At 42.9% G+C, this 13,820-nt stretch overlaps 1 protein-coding gene across 11 annotated transcripts in view; it reads left to right on the top strand.

The window, feature by feature from the left end:
- Positions 1-13,820, top strand: part of LOC138735814 (PHD finger protein 20-like) — a 66,367-nt gene that overhangs the window by 4,155 nt on the left and 48,392 nt on the right. For 10 of the 11 annotated variants that reach the window (XM_069884276.1, XM_069884285.1, XM_069884284.1 and 7 more), the window contains exons 2-3: positions 4,755-4,856; positions 10,956-11,127. In XM_069884276.1, coding sequence (XP_069740377.1) covers positions 4,774-4,856; positions 10,956-11,127 — 255 coding nt within the window. In that variant the 5' untranslated portion in view covers positions 4,755-4,773. Of the gene's footprint in view, positions 1-2,984; positions 3,116-4,754; positions 4,857-10,955; positions 11,128-13,820 lie in introns of all 11 variants that reach the window. The other variant, XM_069884278.1, reaches the window with a different exon arrangement.

Raw genomic sequence — 13,820 nt, 5'->3', positions numbered from 1 at the left:
GTTCTGTGACTGTTATCATTTACTAACCAATAGATTATTGAAGATTTAAGGAGGAGTCTTTGAGCTGCGATTTAAATTTTTTGGGGTCGGCATTGATTTTTCTTTATGTACAAGTGCTCAAAGTTGCAGGCAAGCAGTTAGCTGTTAGTGGAATGGTGATTACAGGACAGTTTCTGATTAATGCGAGCTGATAGACCATCTTTGACCCAATTGGCAGCAGCCCTTGAGTAGAGTTCTATCTGGTGAATTCAGTAACAATGAAACCTCGAGATGGCCTTCGTATATCCAAGTATTGTATTTAGGAGTTAAGATGTTATGGTAAATTTGTACAAAACATTGCTGAGGTCGAATTTGGAGTATTGTGTGCAGTTTTGGACACTTAACTACTGGAATGATATCAATAAGATTGAAAGAATGCAGAGAAGAAGTACTAGGACGTTGCCCAGATTTCAGGAATAGAGTTACGGGGAAAGGTTACAGTTGGCGTAGCGGTTAGTGCAAAGTCTTTACAGCGCCAGCATTCGGGATCAGGGTTTGAATCCTGTGCTGTCTTTAAGGAGTTTGAACATTCTCCCCATATCTGTGTGGATTTTCCCCAGGGGGGGGCTCCAGTTTCTTCCCACCGTTCAAAATGTACCGAGGGTGTAGGTTAATTGGATATAAATTGGGTGGCATGGACTCGTGGGGCAAAATGGCCTGGTACCATGCTATAGGCCTTTTTAAAAATAAAAGGTTAGGACTTTATTTCCTGGAATGTAGAAGAATTTGGGGAGATTTAATAGAGGTATTTAAAATTATGAGGGTTATAGGCAGAGTAGATGTAGATAGGTGTTTTCCACTGAGAGTAGATGAGATACAAACTAGAGAACATGGGTTAAGGGAAAAAGTTTAGGGGGAATACGAGTGGGAACTACTTCATCCTGAGAGTGGTGGGAGTGTGGAACGATCTGCCAGCTGAAGTGGTGAATGTGGGCTCAATTTTAATATTTAAGAAGTAGATTTTAGTTTTTAATTTTTTTTCCATAGATCTTCAGCATATATTTGTTAATGTCATATTATGGTTACGTATCATTCTTACTTATTATGTTCCTGTATATGTTGATTAAATAAAATATTCAAAAAAAGTATTTGGACAGGTACATGGATGGAAGGGGTAGGGAGGGCTATGGACTAGGTACAGGTCAGTGGGACTAGGCAGAAAAATAGTTCAGCACATTGGTGATCCCCTCTATACATCGGGGACCTGGAGTGGAGAGGTTTGCACTGAGCAGTGGTTGCTGAGTTACTTCACTGACCCTGGAAATCTTAGCATTTCTGCAACCTGGAGGAGACATATACATGGAGTGCGAGAGGTTGCAGCCACTCTTCACCTACCTGAAGGGGATGCTTCTCGAGTTCTAGCTGCACTTCAGATCCACACTCCTGATCTACGATCATCCGGTGCTGAGTGGTGTGAGGGGGAGGGGGGGGGCGCAGGGTTGGGTGCTCGGAGGATCTCCTTGTGGGGTTGTTGTTTGGCCTGGCTAAGCAGCTATTTACAGGTCGAGGACGCAGGCGTTTGCGGGTACAGGACTGCCTGCCTCTCTTTCGGGGTTACGACTGAGCCCGCGCGCTGTTGGAGCAGGAGCATGTGGTGTCCGAGGGACGGTGGCTGAGTTCCGGAATGGTGGTCCTCCCACCAAGGCCATTGGACCGTGATAACGGGATTTTAATTTGAATATGTGAACAGTGTGTGGTAGAGAAGCTGTGGTGATTTACCACTTCTTGCAAATTTCCAATGAGGTTGATGGTGTTTTTAGATGTAGTTCTGTCCATTTGTGTCTTTTCGTGCTGTTGTTTGAGTAAACGTTTTTAAAAAGTGCTGATGAGCAAAGAGAGGAGTTGGGGGGACTCATTGAGGCAGGCATTATCCATGGACAGAGATGGGCAGCAAATGGTCTCGAAAATGTCGACTGTCCATTTCTCTGCCTAACCCGGAGACGATCCAACTGCTGTTTGTTTGCTCTGTAAAGGCAAGTTATATTTTTATTACGATTGACAGCGGAGATATTAGAACATAGAACACTACAGAGCAGTACAGGCCCTTCGGCCCTCAATGTTGTGCCAAACCATATATTCCTTAGAAAAAGTTCTGAACCCTCCCTACCTTGTTACCCTCTTAATTTTCTTCCATCCATGTGCCTGTCTCTTAAATGCCCCTAATGTTTCAGCCTCCACCACCATCCCTGGCAAGGCTTTCAAAGAACCCACAACTGTGTTGGGGGGGATGGGGGTTGGAAACTTACACCTGATGTCTTCCCCCAAACTTCCCTCCCTTCACTTTGTACACATTTCCCCTGACATTTGCTATTCTTTCCCTGGGAAACAGGTGCTGGCTGTCCATCCTATCTATGGCCTCTCATAATCTTGTAGACCTCTATCAAGACCCTTCTTCCCTTCAAAGAGAAAAGTCCCAGCTCTGCTAACCTTGCCTCATAAGACTTATTTTCCAATCCAGACAACATCCTAGTAAATCTCCTCTGCTCGCTCTCCATAGCTTCCACATCCTTTCTATAATGAGGTGACCAGAACTGAACACAAGTGTGGTCTTACCAAAGATTTGTAGAGTTGCAACATGACCTTGCTACTCCTAAATTCAATCCCCCTATTAATGAATCCCAGCATCCCATAGACCTTCTTAACTATCCTTTCAACTTGTGTGGTGACCTTGAAGGATGTATGGATTTGAACCCCAAGGTCCCTCTGTTCATCCACACTGTTGAGTAACCGACCATTAACCCTGTACTCAGCCTTCTGGTTAGTCCTTCCAAAATGCATCACCTCACACTTATCAGGATTGAGCTCCATCTGCTATTTTCTGCTCAACTCTGCATCCTGTCTATATCCATTTGTAACCTACAACAACCTTCAGCACCATGCACCACTCCTCCAACCTTCGTATCATCCGCAAACTCACTGACCCATTGTTCCGCCTCTTCATCTAGGTCATTTATAAAAATCACAAAGAGCAAGGGTCCCAGAACAGATCCCTGTCGAACTCCAAAAGTCACTAGTCTTTATGTCATATTCTCACGTTCTGGGAACAGATGTGAGGAGAAATTCCTTCAGCCAGAAGGTGATGAATCTGTCGAGTTTGTTGTCACCGGTGGCTGTAGATGCCAAGTCTTTGGGTAGATTTAAAGTGGAGGTGATAGGTTCTTGAGGGTGTCAAAGGTTATATTTTGATTTTAATTTTTACTTTAGACATACAGCACAGTAACAGGCCATTTTAGCCCATGAGTCCATGCCGCCCAATTAACCTACAAAGCTGGTGGGAAACCGAGCACCCAGAGGAACCCACGCAGACACGGGGAGAGCGTACAAACTCCCTACAGACAGTACGGGATTTGAACCCTGGTCCCGATTGCTGGCGCTGTAAAGGGATTGTGCTCAGGGGCATAGCCAGCTTCTAATGTTAGGGAGAGTGAGCACACATAAAAAGGTACCATGACATGTGTCAGATGGTTGACTGGCAGGAAGCACTGACTTGTTTTTGGTGTCATCGGGGGTGGGGGTGGCGGCAGCGTCAGAGCAGGGGTAGGGGAAGACGGCATTTTTAAAAAAAATGTGTTTGGGGTAGTGGTTAGCACACCACCTTTATAGCACCAGTGATCGGGATTGGACCGGGGTTTGAATCCCGTGCTGTCTATAAGGAGTTTGTAAATTCTCCCCATGTCCACGTGGATTTTCCCTGGGGGCTCAGGCTTCCTCCCCCCCGTTTCAAAAGTACCAGGGGTTTAGGTTAATTGGGTGTAAATTAGGTGGCACGAGCTCGTGGGCTGAAGAGGCCTGTTAGCGTGCTGTATGTCTAATTTTAAAAAAAATTAAAATATGCACTGGGGTTTAGATGAATGGTGGGGGGGGAGTTCTTAGAGGGACAGATAAAATTCTGAAAGGAAAAGAAAAGATGAAAGCTGGGAGGTTGTTTCCACTTGCAGGTGAGACTAGGACTCGGGGACATAGCCAAGGTTTGAGCAAGTAGAATTAGGACAAAGAGGAGGAGCTGCTTCTCCCAGAGGATCATGAATCTGAAATTCTCTGGCTGTGGAAGCAGTAGAGGCTGCTTCATTGACTATATCTAAGACAGCCTTCTTCTAAAGGGACGTCCTTTTATTCTGAGGCTGTGCCCTCAGGTCCTAGACCCTCCCACCACTGGAAACCTCTTCTACACATCCACTCTATCTGGATCTTTCAATATTCTAAATGTTTTAATGAGATCCCCCTCCCCTAAACTGCGAGTACAGAGCTAGGGCCATTAAACGCTCCTTAAATGATGACCCTCTCACCCCTGGAGTCTTTTTTTTTGTAAGCCTCTGGAAAATGTCAAAGATTAACCAGCCTCTCAATGTACTAATTTCATCTCGTTGACTTCTTCATTTTGAGAGAGTCAAAGTCAAACAGTATGGAGCAGGCCCTTCACCCTTCTCATCCATGATGCCCACTGTGGGCTCATCCCATTTCGACCTTATCCTTCCAAGCTCTGACTCTGTAGCTTCCTTGCCATCCCAGCCAGGGAAGATCTCATTCCTGCATCTGCCCTGTCAAGTCCCATCTGCAAACTCCATTCAGTGAGCCCAGGTTGCCAGAGCTGTGAATGTAGAAACATTACTAGCCGTCCCCTCCTACAGTTTCTGGTTTGCAGGGGTACTGAGCTTCAAGTATTTTGACATGTGCATCGGTAACTTGTAAAGATCTGTTTGCATTGTTCCAAATAGGGAATAAAGTGTGCTGAAGATGTCCAAGAGACCTCCCAGTAGGCGGGGCATCACATTTGAAGTGGGCGCTCGCCTGGAAGCACGAGATAGACTGAAGAAATGGTAAGTATCGTGAGCTTAGTGCCAAACCTACAATGAAACAGGCTCCTCGGGCCCACGTGTCTGTGCTGTACATGTTGGCTGAGTCAAACTAAAACTTCCAATTGGACATGTCCTTTATCCCTGGATATTCATGTGTCTGTTTAGAAGCCTGTTAAATGCTACTATTGTAACTGCTTCCACAAGCCTGTTCCAGGCACTCCACCACCACTCTCTAGGCCTTTTTAGACTACAAAGCCACAGTACCTCTGTAGACATGACCCAACTTGGGAAACCGGTTTGCATGTTCACACTGAGCACCAAAAAGCCAGCTCCGTGAGATATTTCACACTGCAAACCAGCTTCCCTTTTTAAAATTTTTTTTTATTTTTCACACTATGAACCATACTGACCAAATACACACAAACATTTCCCTCTTGAATATACACAGTGTCATTTTCTCCCCTTTTCCCCCCTCCCTTCCCTCCATCCTTTACCCCCCCTCCCCACCACTCAACATTCAACATATATGATACATTAAACCCATTAAACAATGTCATCACACAATGAAAATAAACAAGAAATTTGTGTCTTCTACTTTTGCACACTGGGTCAGTTCATTTCGTCTTCTTCACCTTCTGTCATTTTAGGTGGTGGAGATCCGTGGTAGGACTTCTCTGTTGTGTTCCATGTACAGTTCCCAAATTTGTTCAAATACTGTGATGTTATTTCTTAAATTATATGTTATTTTTTCCAATGGAATAGATTTATTCATTTCTATGTACCATTACTTTATTCTCAGGTTCTCTTCTAATTTCCAGGTTGACATAATACATTTTTTTGCTACAGCTAAGGCTATCATAATAAATCTTTTTTGTGCTCCATCCAAATCAAGGCCAAGTTCTTTACTTCTTATATTACTTAGAAGAAAGATCTCTGGATTTTTTGGTATGTTGCTTTTTGTGATTTTATTTAATACCTGGTTTAGATCTTCCCAAAACTTTTCTACTTTCTCACATGCCCAAATTGCATGTACTGTTGTTCCCGTTTCCTTCTTACAGCGAAAACATCTGTCTGATACTGTTGGGTCCCATTTATTTAACTTTTGGGGCGTGGTGTATAGCCTCTGTAACCAATTATATTGTATCATGCGTAACCTCGTGTTTATTGTATTTCTCATAGTTCCGGAGCATAGCTTTTCCCATGTTTCATTCTTTATCTTTATGTTTAGATCTTGTTCCCACTTTTGTTTGGGTTTACAGCTTATTTCCTCCTTCTCTTTCTCTTGCAGTTTGATGTACATGTTTGTTATAAATCTTTTAATTATCATTGTGTCTGTAATCACATATTCAAAATTGCTTCCTTCTGGTAACCTCAGCCTGCTTCCTAATTTGTCCTTCAAGTAGGTTTTCAGTTAGTGGTATGCAAACATTTTACCGTGAGTTATACTGTATTTGTACTTCATTTGTTCAAAAGATAATAATTTATTTCCCGAAAAGGATACCTTTTCTCTCCCATTCTCTAAAGGTTATCTATTGTGAAAGGGATTAGTTGATTTTGCGTCAATATTAATTTTGGTAGTTGATAATTTGTTTTATTCCTTTCTATGTGAATCGTCTTCCAAATGTTGAGCAGATGGTGCAGTACTAGTGAATTCCTATGTTGCACCAGCTTTTCATCCCACTTATATGTTCAGGTACCTTCTCCCCTATTTTATCTAGCTCTAATCTGGTCCAATCTGTTTTTTTCCCTTGTTTGATAAAAATCTGATAGGTACTTAATTGTGCTGCTCTATAATAATTCTTAAAGTTTGGTAGCTGTGTGCCCCCTTGTTTGTACCATTCTGTTAATTTATCTAGCGTTATCCTCGGTTTCCCGCTTTCCATAAAATTTTCCTTATTATTTTCTTGAGCTCATTGAAGAATTTCTCTGTTAGGTGAATTGGTAACGATTGGAAAAGGTATTGTATCCTTGGGAAGATATTCATTTTAATGCTTTTTACCCTTCCTATCAGTGTTAGTGGTAAATCTTTCCAATGTTCTAAGTCGTCTTGTAATTTCTTCATTAATGGCTGATAATTTAGTTTGTATAGATGGCCTAGATTATTATCTAGTTGTATACCTAGGTATCGGATTGCTTGTGTTTGCCATCTAAATGGTGATTCTTTCTTAAATTTTGTGAAATCCGCTTTATTCATTGGCATTGCTTCACTTTTATTTGCATTGATCTTGTACCCCAATACTTCTCCATATTCCTTCAATTTCTTATGTAATTCTTTTATTGATATTTCTGGTTCTGTTAAGTATACTATGACGTCATCTGCAAATAGACTAATTTTATATTCCTTCTCTTTTATTTTTATCCCTCTTATTTTATTTTCTGTTCTTATCAATTCTGCCAGTGGTTCTATAGCAAACGCGAACAGTGAGGGAGATAGTGGACATCTCTGTCCAGTTGACCTGCTTAATTTAAATTGGTTTGATATATATCCATTTACTGTCACCTTCGCCAATGGTCCCTTATATAATGCTTTAATCCAATTAATATATTTCTCTGGTAGGTTGAACCTCTGTAGTACTTTGAATAAATAATTCCATTCTACTCAGTCAAAGGCTTTCTCTGCATCTAAGGCAACCGCCACTGTTGGCGTCTTGTTTCCTTGTACTGCATGGATTAAGTTAATGAGCTTACAGATATTGTCCGTTGTTCGTCTTTTCTTAATAAATCCAGTTTGATCTAGTTTTACCATTTTTGGTACACAGTCGGCCAATCAGTTTGCTAATAGTTTAGCTATTATCTTATAATCTGTGTTAAGTTGAGATATTGGTCTATACGATGCTGGTGTTAGTGGATCTTTCCCCGTCTTTGGTATTACTGTAATTATTGCTGTTTTGCATGAATCTGGCATGTTTTGTGCTTCTTCAATCTGGTTCATTACTTCCAGGAGAGGAGGAATTAATAAGTCTTTAAATGTTTTATAGAATTCTATTGGGAGTCCGTCCTCTCCCGGTGTTTTGTTGTTCGGTAGTTTTTTTTAATATATCCTGATTTCCTCTATTTCTAATGATTTAATTAATTTATTTTGCTCCTCTTCTTGCAATTTTGGTAGTTCAATTTTAGCTAGAAACTCATTTATTTTGTCTTCTTTCCCTTCGTTCTCAGTTCAATATAATTGCTCGTAGAATTCCTTGAAGTTTTCATTGATCTCCATTGGGTTGTATGTAATTTGTTTGTCCTTTTGCAAACCAGCTTTCTGATGCAAAGGAGGCGAGGTATTTATCGCATCAACGTTGGCATCAACATGTGCCCAGAGTGTCAAAATAAATTTGAATTTCCCGCACTTTGATCGCAGGCTGAAGACATCATCACGACATCATCAGCTCTTTCTGTTTCGACCGTCAAGACTGGTGTTCCATTTTAGATTGGTCGTGGAACACTATGCTCCCCTGATGGCAGTACCCCTCTTAGCGGATTGAAGACGAGTGAGTTTGGACTCCCCCATCTGCCTCTGATTTTTTTTTACACACTCGGAACTCAAAGACGGATAAACCTCCTACCCCTCTCCCCAATATGTCCCCTGGTGACATTTTTATCCTGGGAAAAATATTCTGACTTTTGTAATTTTATAAACTTGTATTAGATGACCCCTCAGCCTCCACTCCAGAGAAAAAAATAACTTGTTTGTCCAACCTCTCTCCATAGCTCATGCCCTCCAATTCAGGCAGCATCCTGGTAAATCTCTTCTGTACCCTTTCCCAAGGCTCTACACTTAATGCCGTGTACAAAAATTAAAATTGACTGTCATTTAAAAAAAAACATTAGCGACTGCAGATGATTGGAAGGTAGGTGGAGGAGCAGGTAGTGTCGAGGAAACAATGAAGCTCCAGAAAGACAGATTAGGAAAATGGGCAGGGAAGTGGCAAATTAAATATAATGTTGGAAAGTGTATGGTCATTCACTTTGATGGAAAAAATAAACAGGCAGATTATTTTTTAAATGGGGAGAAAATTGAAGATAACTCAGATGCAAAGGGACGTTGTGCAAGATAGCCTGAAGGTAAAGGTCGATTTGGTGGTGAAGAGGGCAAGTGCAATGTTAGCTTTCATTTCAAGAGGAATAGAATACAAGAGCAGGGATGTGATGTTGAGGCTTCATAAAGAACTGGCGAGACCTCACTTGAGAGGATTATGAGCAGTTTCAGCCTCCTCGTTTAAGAAAGAATGTGCTGATGTTGGAGAGGGTTCAGAGGAGGTTCACAAGAATGATTCCAGGAATTAAAGGGTTATCAAATGAGGATCTTTTGACAGCTCTTGGCATTCACTCAGCGGGACTTAGGAGAATGAGTGGGGATCTTATTGAAACATTTCAAATGTTGAAAGGCGTGGACAGAGTAGATGTAGAAAGGTTGCTTCCCACGGTGGGAGAGTGTAGGACAAGAGGGCACAAATTCAGGATTGAAGGGTGTCTGCTTAGAACAGAGATGTGGAGGAATTTCTTCAGCCCGAGGGTGGTGAATCTGTGGAATTTGTTGCCACAGGTGGTTGTGGAGGACAAGTCATTGAGGGTATTTAAGGCAGAGATTGATAGGTTCATGATTAGCCAGACATCAAAGGTTATAGGGAGAAGGCCGGGCAGGGGGAGAATGGATCAGTTGATGATTAAATGGCGGGGCAGACTTGATGGGCTGAATAGCCTATTTCTGCTCGTAGGTCTTATGGTCTTATTTTACAGCTTATTTTTGTGGCCTGTGCTTTAGTTCATTAACTCAATCTTGGTATTGGAAATGAACGTTTATTTGATTCCTAGTTTATATAGTCTTTCCTTACAAATGAGGTCTGCATCTTTTAGGATTTAAAGGTTAGTGGGTGATTTGATCAAATCCATGTAAAATATTAGGGAAGATATAGGAGCAGGGGTAAGTAAAACTTTTTTTTTGTAGGTTTTAGAGTCTACGTCAATGGAATGTGGATGAGAATGTTAGAACCAAGTCTCTCAATGATAAGTTGAGGATCTATTGAACACACGGCGCAGAGAAGTGTAAGATTTCTGCAAATAGCAGCCGCTGCCATGTTAATAAATCTTCAGTTTTAGCTTGTTAACACGGTGCAATGAGACAGTGAGTCTGAAGGTTTCAACCGCCTGGTCCTAATGCCAGTGGCTCCAAACAGGCTTTAAATAGCCTTTTAAAGGAGCTGTTGGTTTCTGTAAGTAAAACCTTGCCACCGCGAGGTCTGTGACCAAGATAGCGGCGTCTGTGCTCAGTAACGGCCACGAGGGGAGAGCAATGGACCGGCACAGGGCGTCAGAAACGGGGATGACACCCCTTTTGTCTCCCCCCCCCACCTCCCCATTGAGAAGCAGTGGAGATGACCCTACAGGAAGGAAATGTCGGCAATGGACCAGCGAGGGGCTCACCGGCTCAGGGGACCCGCACAAGTTGCTAAAGAATGGCTCATGGAAACCAGGTATTAGAACTGGGATTCGAGAGGTTGCTGAGGGCAAGAAGGGCTCCTGAAGGGCCTCGGGTGCTGAAGGCTCCTCATCATGTTGGAGGTTTGGATCTGGAACTCGGGTTGCCGATGAATCAAACAGGGGTCTGTGCGGCTGTGGGAGCGCTGGAGGCGAATCCATGGATACTCAGTGACTCAGAAGCGACTCTCTTTTGCTTCTTTTTCTCGTGATTGCCTTCCCCGGATTATCTGACTCTATGATTGGTGATTATCTGACCCTATGATGAGGGTCAGATAATTCTCGGCAGGTAATGCCTAATGATGACACTTTCTCTGCCCTATTACAGACAAAAATTAAACTATATCATGTATGTTACATTTTTAATGTATTGTTACGAGACAATAAAAGGAACCTTGTTGCATCGAGTCATCTGGTTGGGTTATTTGCTTGCCTTGGATGCCACTCTCTTGCATCACCGTTGGAGTAGACGTGGTGAGCCCAGGGGCTGTCATTTTCTCTTGAGATCTGAGTGAGCAGCTGGTTTGCTATTATCAGTTCTGGCTGCACAGCTCCCAGACCAGCAGTGATTTGAAATGCACTGCCCCTCTCAGCATCCTGAGAAGGGCTGACCCTGACCTCGACCTTCAGCAGTCTCGTTGTGTTTCCCCACAGGTACACGGCGCACATAGAGAAGATCGATTATGAGGAAGGGAAGGTTCTGATTCACTTCAAACGCTGGAACCATCGCTATGATGAGTGGTTCAGCTGGGACAGTGTGTATCTCCGGCCGTTGGAGAGACCTCTGCTGCGAAAGGAGGGGGCAAAGCTGGAAGAGCCGACTGTGGTGAGTAAAACATGGAAGTCTGCAGACACCATGGTTGAAGGAAAAATCACAATGCTGGAGAAACTCAGCAGGTCCAACAGTGTTCTTTATATTAGCAAAGATAAAGATACATCACCAATGATTCAGACTCGAGCCCTTCATCAAGGTATGAGCAAATGTGTAGGCAGATGTCCAAACCAAATGGGGCAGGGGAGGGAGCACATGCACACAAGCAGGAGGTAATAGGGAGGGCACAAGAGAAAACAAGGGGAAGGGGTTGGGTCTGTGAATGGAGAGGGAAGGGGGTGGGAGGGAGAGCTGGAGGAAAGGATACAGAGGGATGGGGGAGAACAGGGAGTGGTGTAGCAGAAACCGGAGAAGTCGATGTTAAGATTGGAGAGTGCCCAGACAGAATATATAGGTATTGCTCCTCCGATTTACTTGTGGCCTTAGTTTGCCATCTGGTTGAAGGGTGCCCAGACGGAATGTTTCTGTTAAGGAGTACGTTGCTCATCACACTCAGCCCTTTCTCCTCCGGGGAGGGTCAGATAAACTTTGCCAAATGCACAAGAGGTTCTTGACGAAGAAGAAAAAAAACTGTATAAGCGCCACTTATTCTAAGTGACATTCAATCAGTTCTGATGTAAGTTTCCTCCTCGAAACATCAACTGTCTATTGCCTTCCCTGGATGCTGCCTGACCCAAAGAGTTCCTCCAACACTTTTTAATGGGTTGCTAACAATCAATAAAAATTTGTGAAAATGTTAAAATGAGTTGCACATCAACTACCCTGTTGTTGAGTCATCTTGATCTCCCATTTACTTCTCTGGACCAGCCTTTCTCAACGGGATGGGGAGGGGGCAGGAGGTGGCATAGCACATTTAAGGACTGAAATCATAAAAATTTTTTTTTATTTGGTTGATAGGAGAGAAGTGCAGAAGAAACCAGCTAAACTTGCCTGCTTCACAGGGTAGGGGGCCCATAAACTTTGATCAGAGTCCTAAGGGGGCCATTAGCCAAAAGAAAGGGTTGAGAATAGTTGTTCCAGGCAGATCAATTGTATTTAACGGGTCTTCTTAAGCTACGTCTGTTTTATTCTGTCCTTTATCTCCATCTTCTCATTGTTCTCCTTGTTCCCGCCACTGGTCTCCTCGACCACAATTTCAATTCATTGGTTTCCAGTATAATACTGATGACAATATCAGAATTTATTCTCATGAACCTGTCACGAAATTCGTTGTTTAGCAGCAGCGTTGCAGTGCAAATATTTGCTATAAATTACATTTTTTTTTTAATTAGTCCAAATTCTGAATTCCTTGAGATTAATTTCCTGTGCATCATATTTCAAACCGGCTGTGCCTCTGTATCTGTGACCCTTGTAAACCTCCCCCATCCCCTCTGTTCCTTTTATTTCTTGGCGCAGCTTGCCACTCTCTTCCCCACCCCCACCAATTCTCCTCAATGCTCCTCGCCGTGTCTGAGGCCTTGTCACCATGGGCTCTTGACCTTCCTTTCCAATGCCTCTCTGTCACTTCGTCCTGTCTTCCAAGGCCCTTATTGGAACCCCTGCCATTGAGCAACCATTTAGTCACCGTCACTACCTTTGAGGCAGTGTCCTTCTGTTTGACTCTTGAAATGCTTCGGGATATCTAACTACCTTAAATTACAGCACAGAATTTTTCCATTCAGCCAACAATAGTGCTCCATTGAAGATGTCTATATACCCTCTTTCTTTACCCTTCAACACGGGTGCTGGGTAATTATTTCTTTTTAATTTCTGAAAAATTGTGCAACTTGTTTAACAACTATCTAAAACTTTTATTGGCATTAATTGCTGGTAGTGACTTCTAAACTCTTGTATAATAAGGATGACAGGTTCACCTATAGGTTTGGCACTGGAAGGCCAAATATCTTATGGGTTGGAGGGAGAAACAATATCATTTGTATCTAAAATTGCTGAAGTGGAGAAACTCCGCAGGTTGGGCAGCGTCCATAGGAGGCAAAATGTATGGCAAACGTTTATCTTTGCCTCCTGTAGGCACAGATGGTGTAGCGGTTAGTGCAATGCCTTTACAGCTCCAGGAATTGGGACTGGGGTTCGAATCACCCGCTGTCTGTTTGTACGTTCTCCCTGTATCTGTGGCTTTTTCCCCAGGGACTCCGGTTTCCTCCTACCCTTCAAAATGTATGGAGTGGGGAGGGGGTGGTGTAGGTTAATTGGGTGTAGGTTGGGCAGCACGGCTCATGGGCCGAAATGGCCTGTTACCGTCCTGTATTTCTAAATTTATAGATGCTGCAGGAGTTTCTCAGATTCAGATTTATTGTCAGAGTACATACATGACATCATGTACAACCCTGAGATTCTTTTACCTGCGGGCAGGACAGATTTACCACTTAATGATTATGCAAAAAAAATGTACACATTTGAAGAAATAAAGAACTGTAAACGGATAACAAATATTAACAAACTGACTGCAATACAGAGATGAAATAAAATCACAAAGTTCAAAAGTGAGAGTCCTTAAATAATCCCTGATTGAGTTTATCGTTGAAGTACACCTGTTCCTGAACCTGGTGGTGCGAATCTTGTGGCACCTTCACCTCTTTCCTGATGGCAGCAGCGAGAACAGAGCGTGTGCTGGGTGGGGTGGATCCTTGATGATTGCTGCTGCTGCTCTCCAATGGCAGGGTTCCCTGCAGATGTTCTTAATAGTG

The sequence above is a fragment of the Narcine bancroftii genome, chromosome 6, assembly GCF_036971445.1.
Source record: "Narcine bancroftii isolate sNarBan1 chromosome 6, sNarBan1.hap1, whole genome shotgun sequence".
Classification (NCBI taxonomy): domain Eukaryota; kingdom Metazoa; phylum Chordata; class Chondrichthyes; order Torpediniformes; family Narcinidae; genus Narcine; species Narcine bancroftii.
The sequence above is the reverse complement of the archived record's forward strand: the minus strand, read 5'-3'. Positions and strand labels throughout refer to the sequence as shown.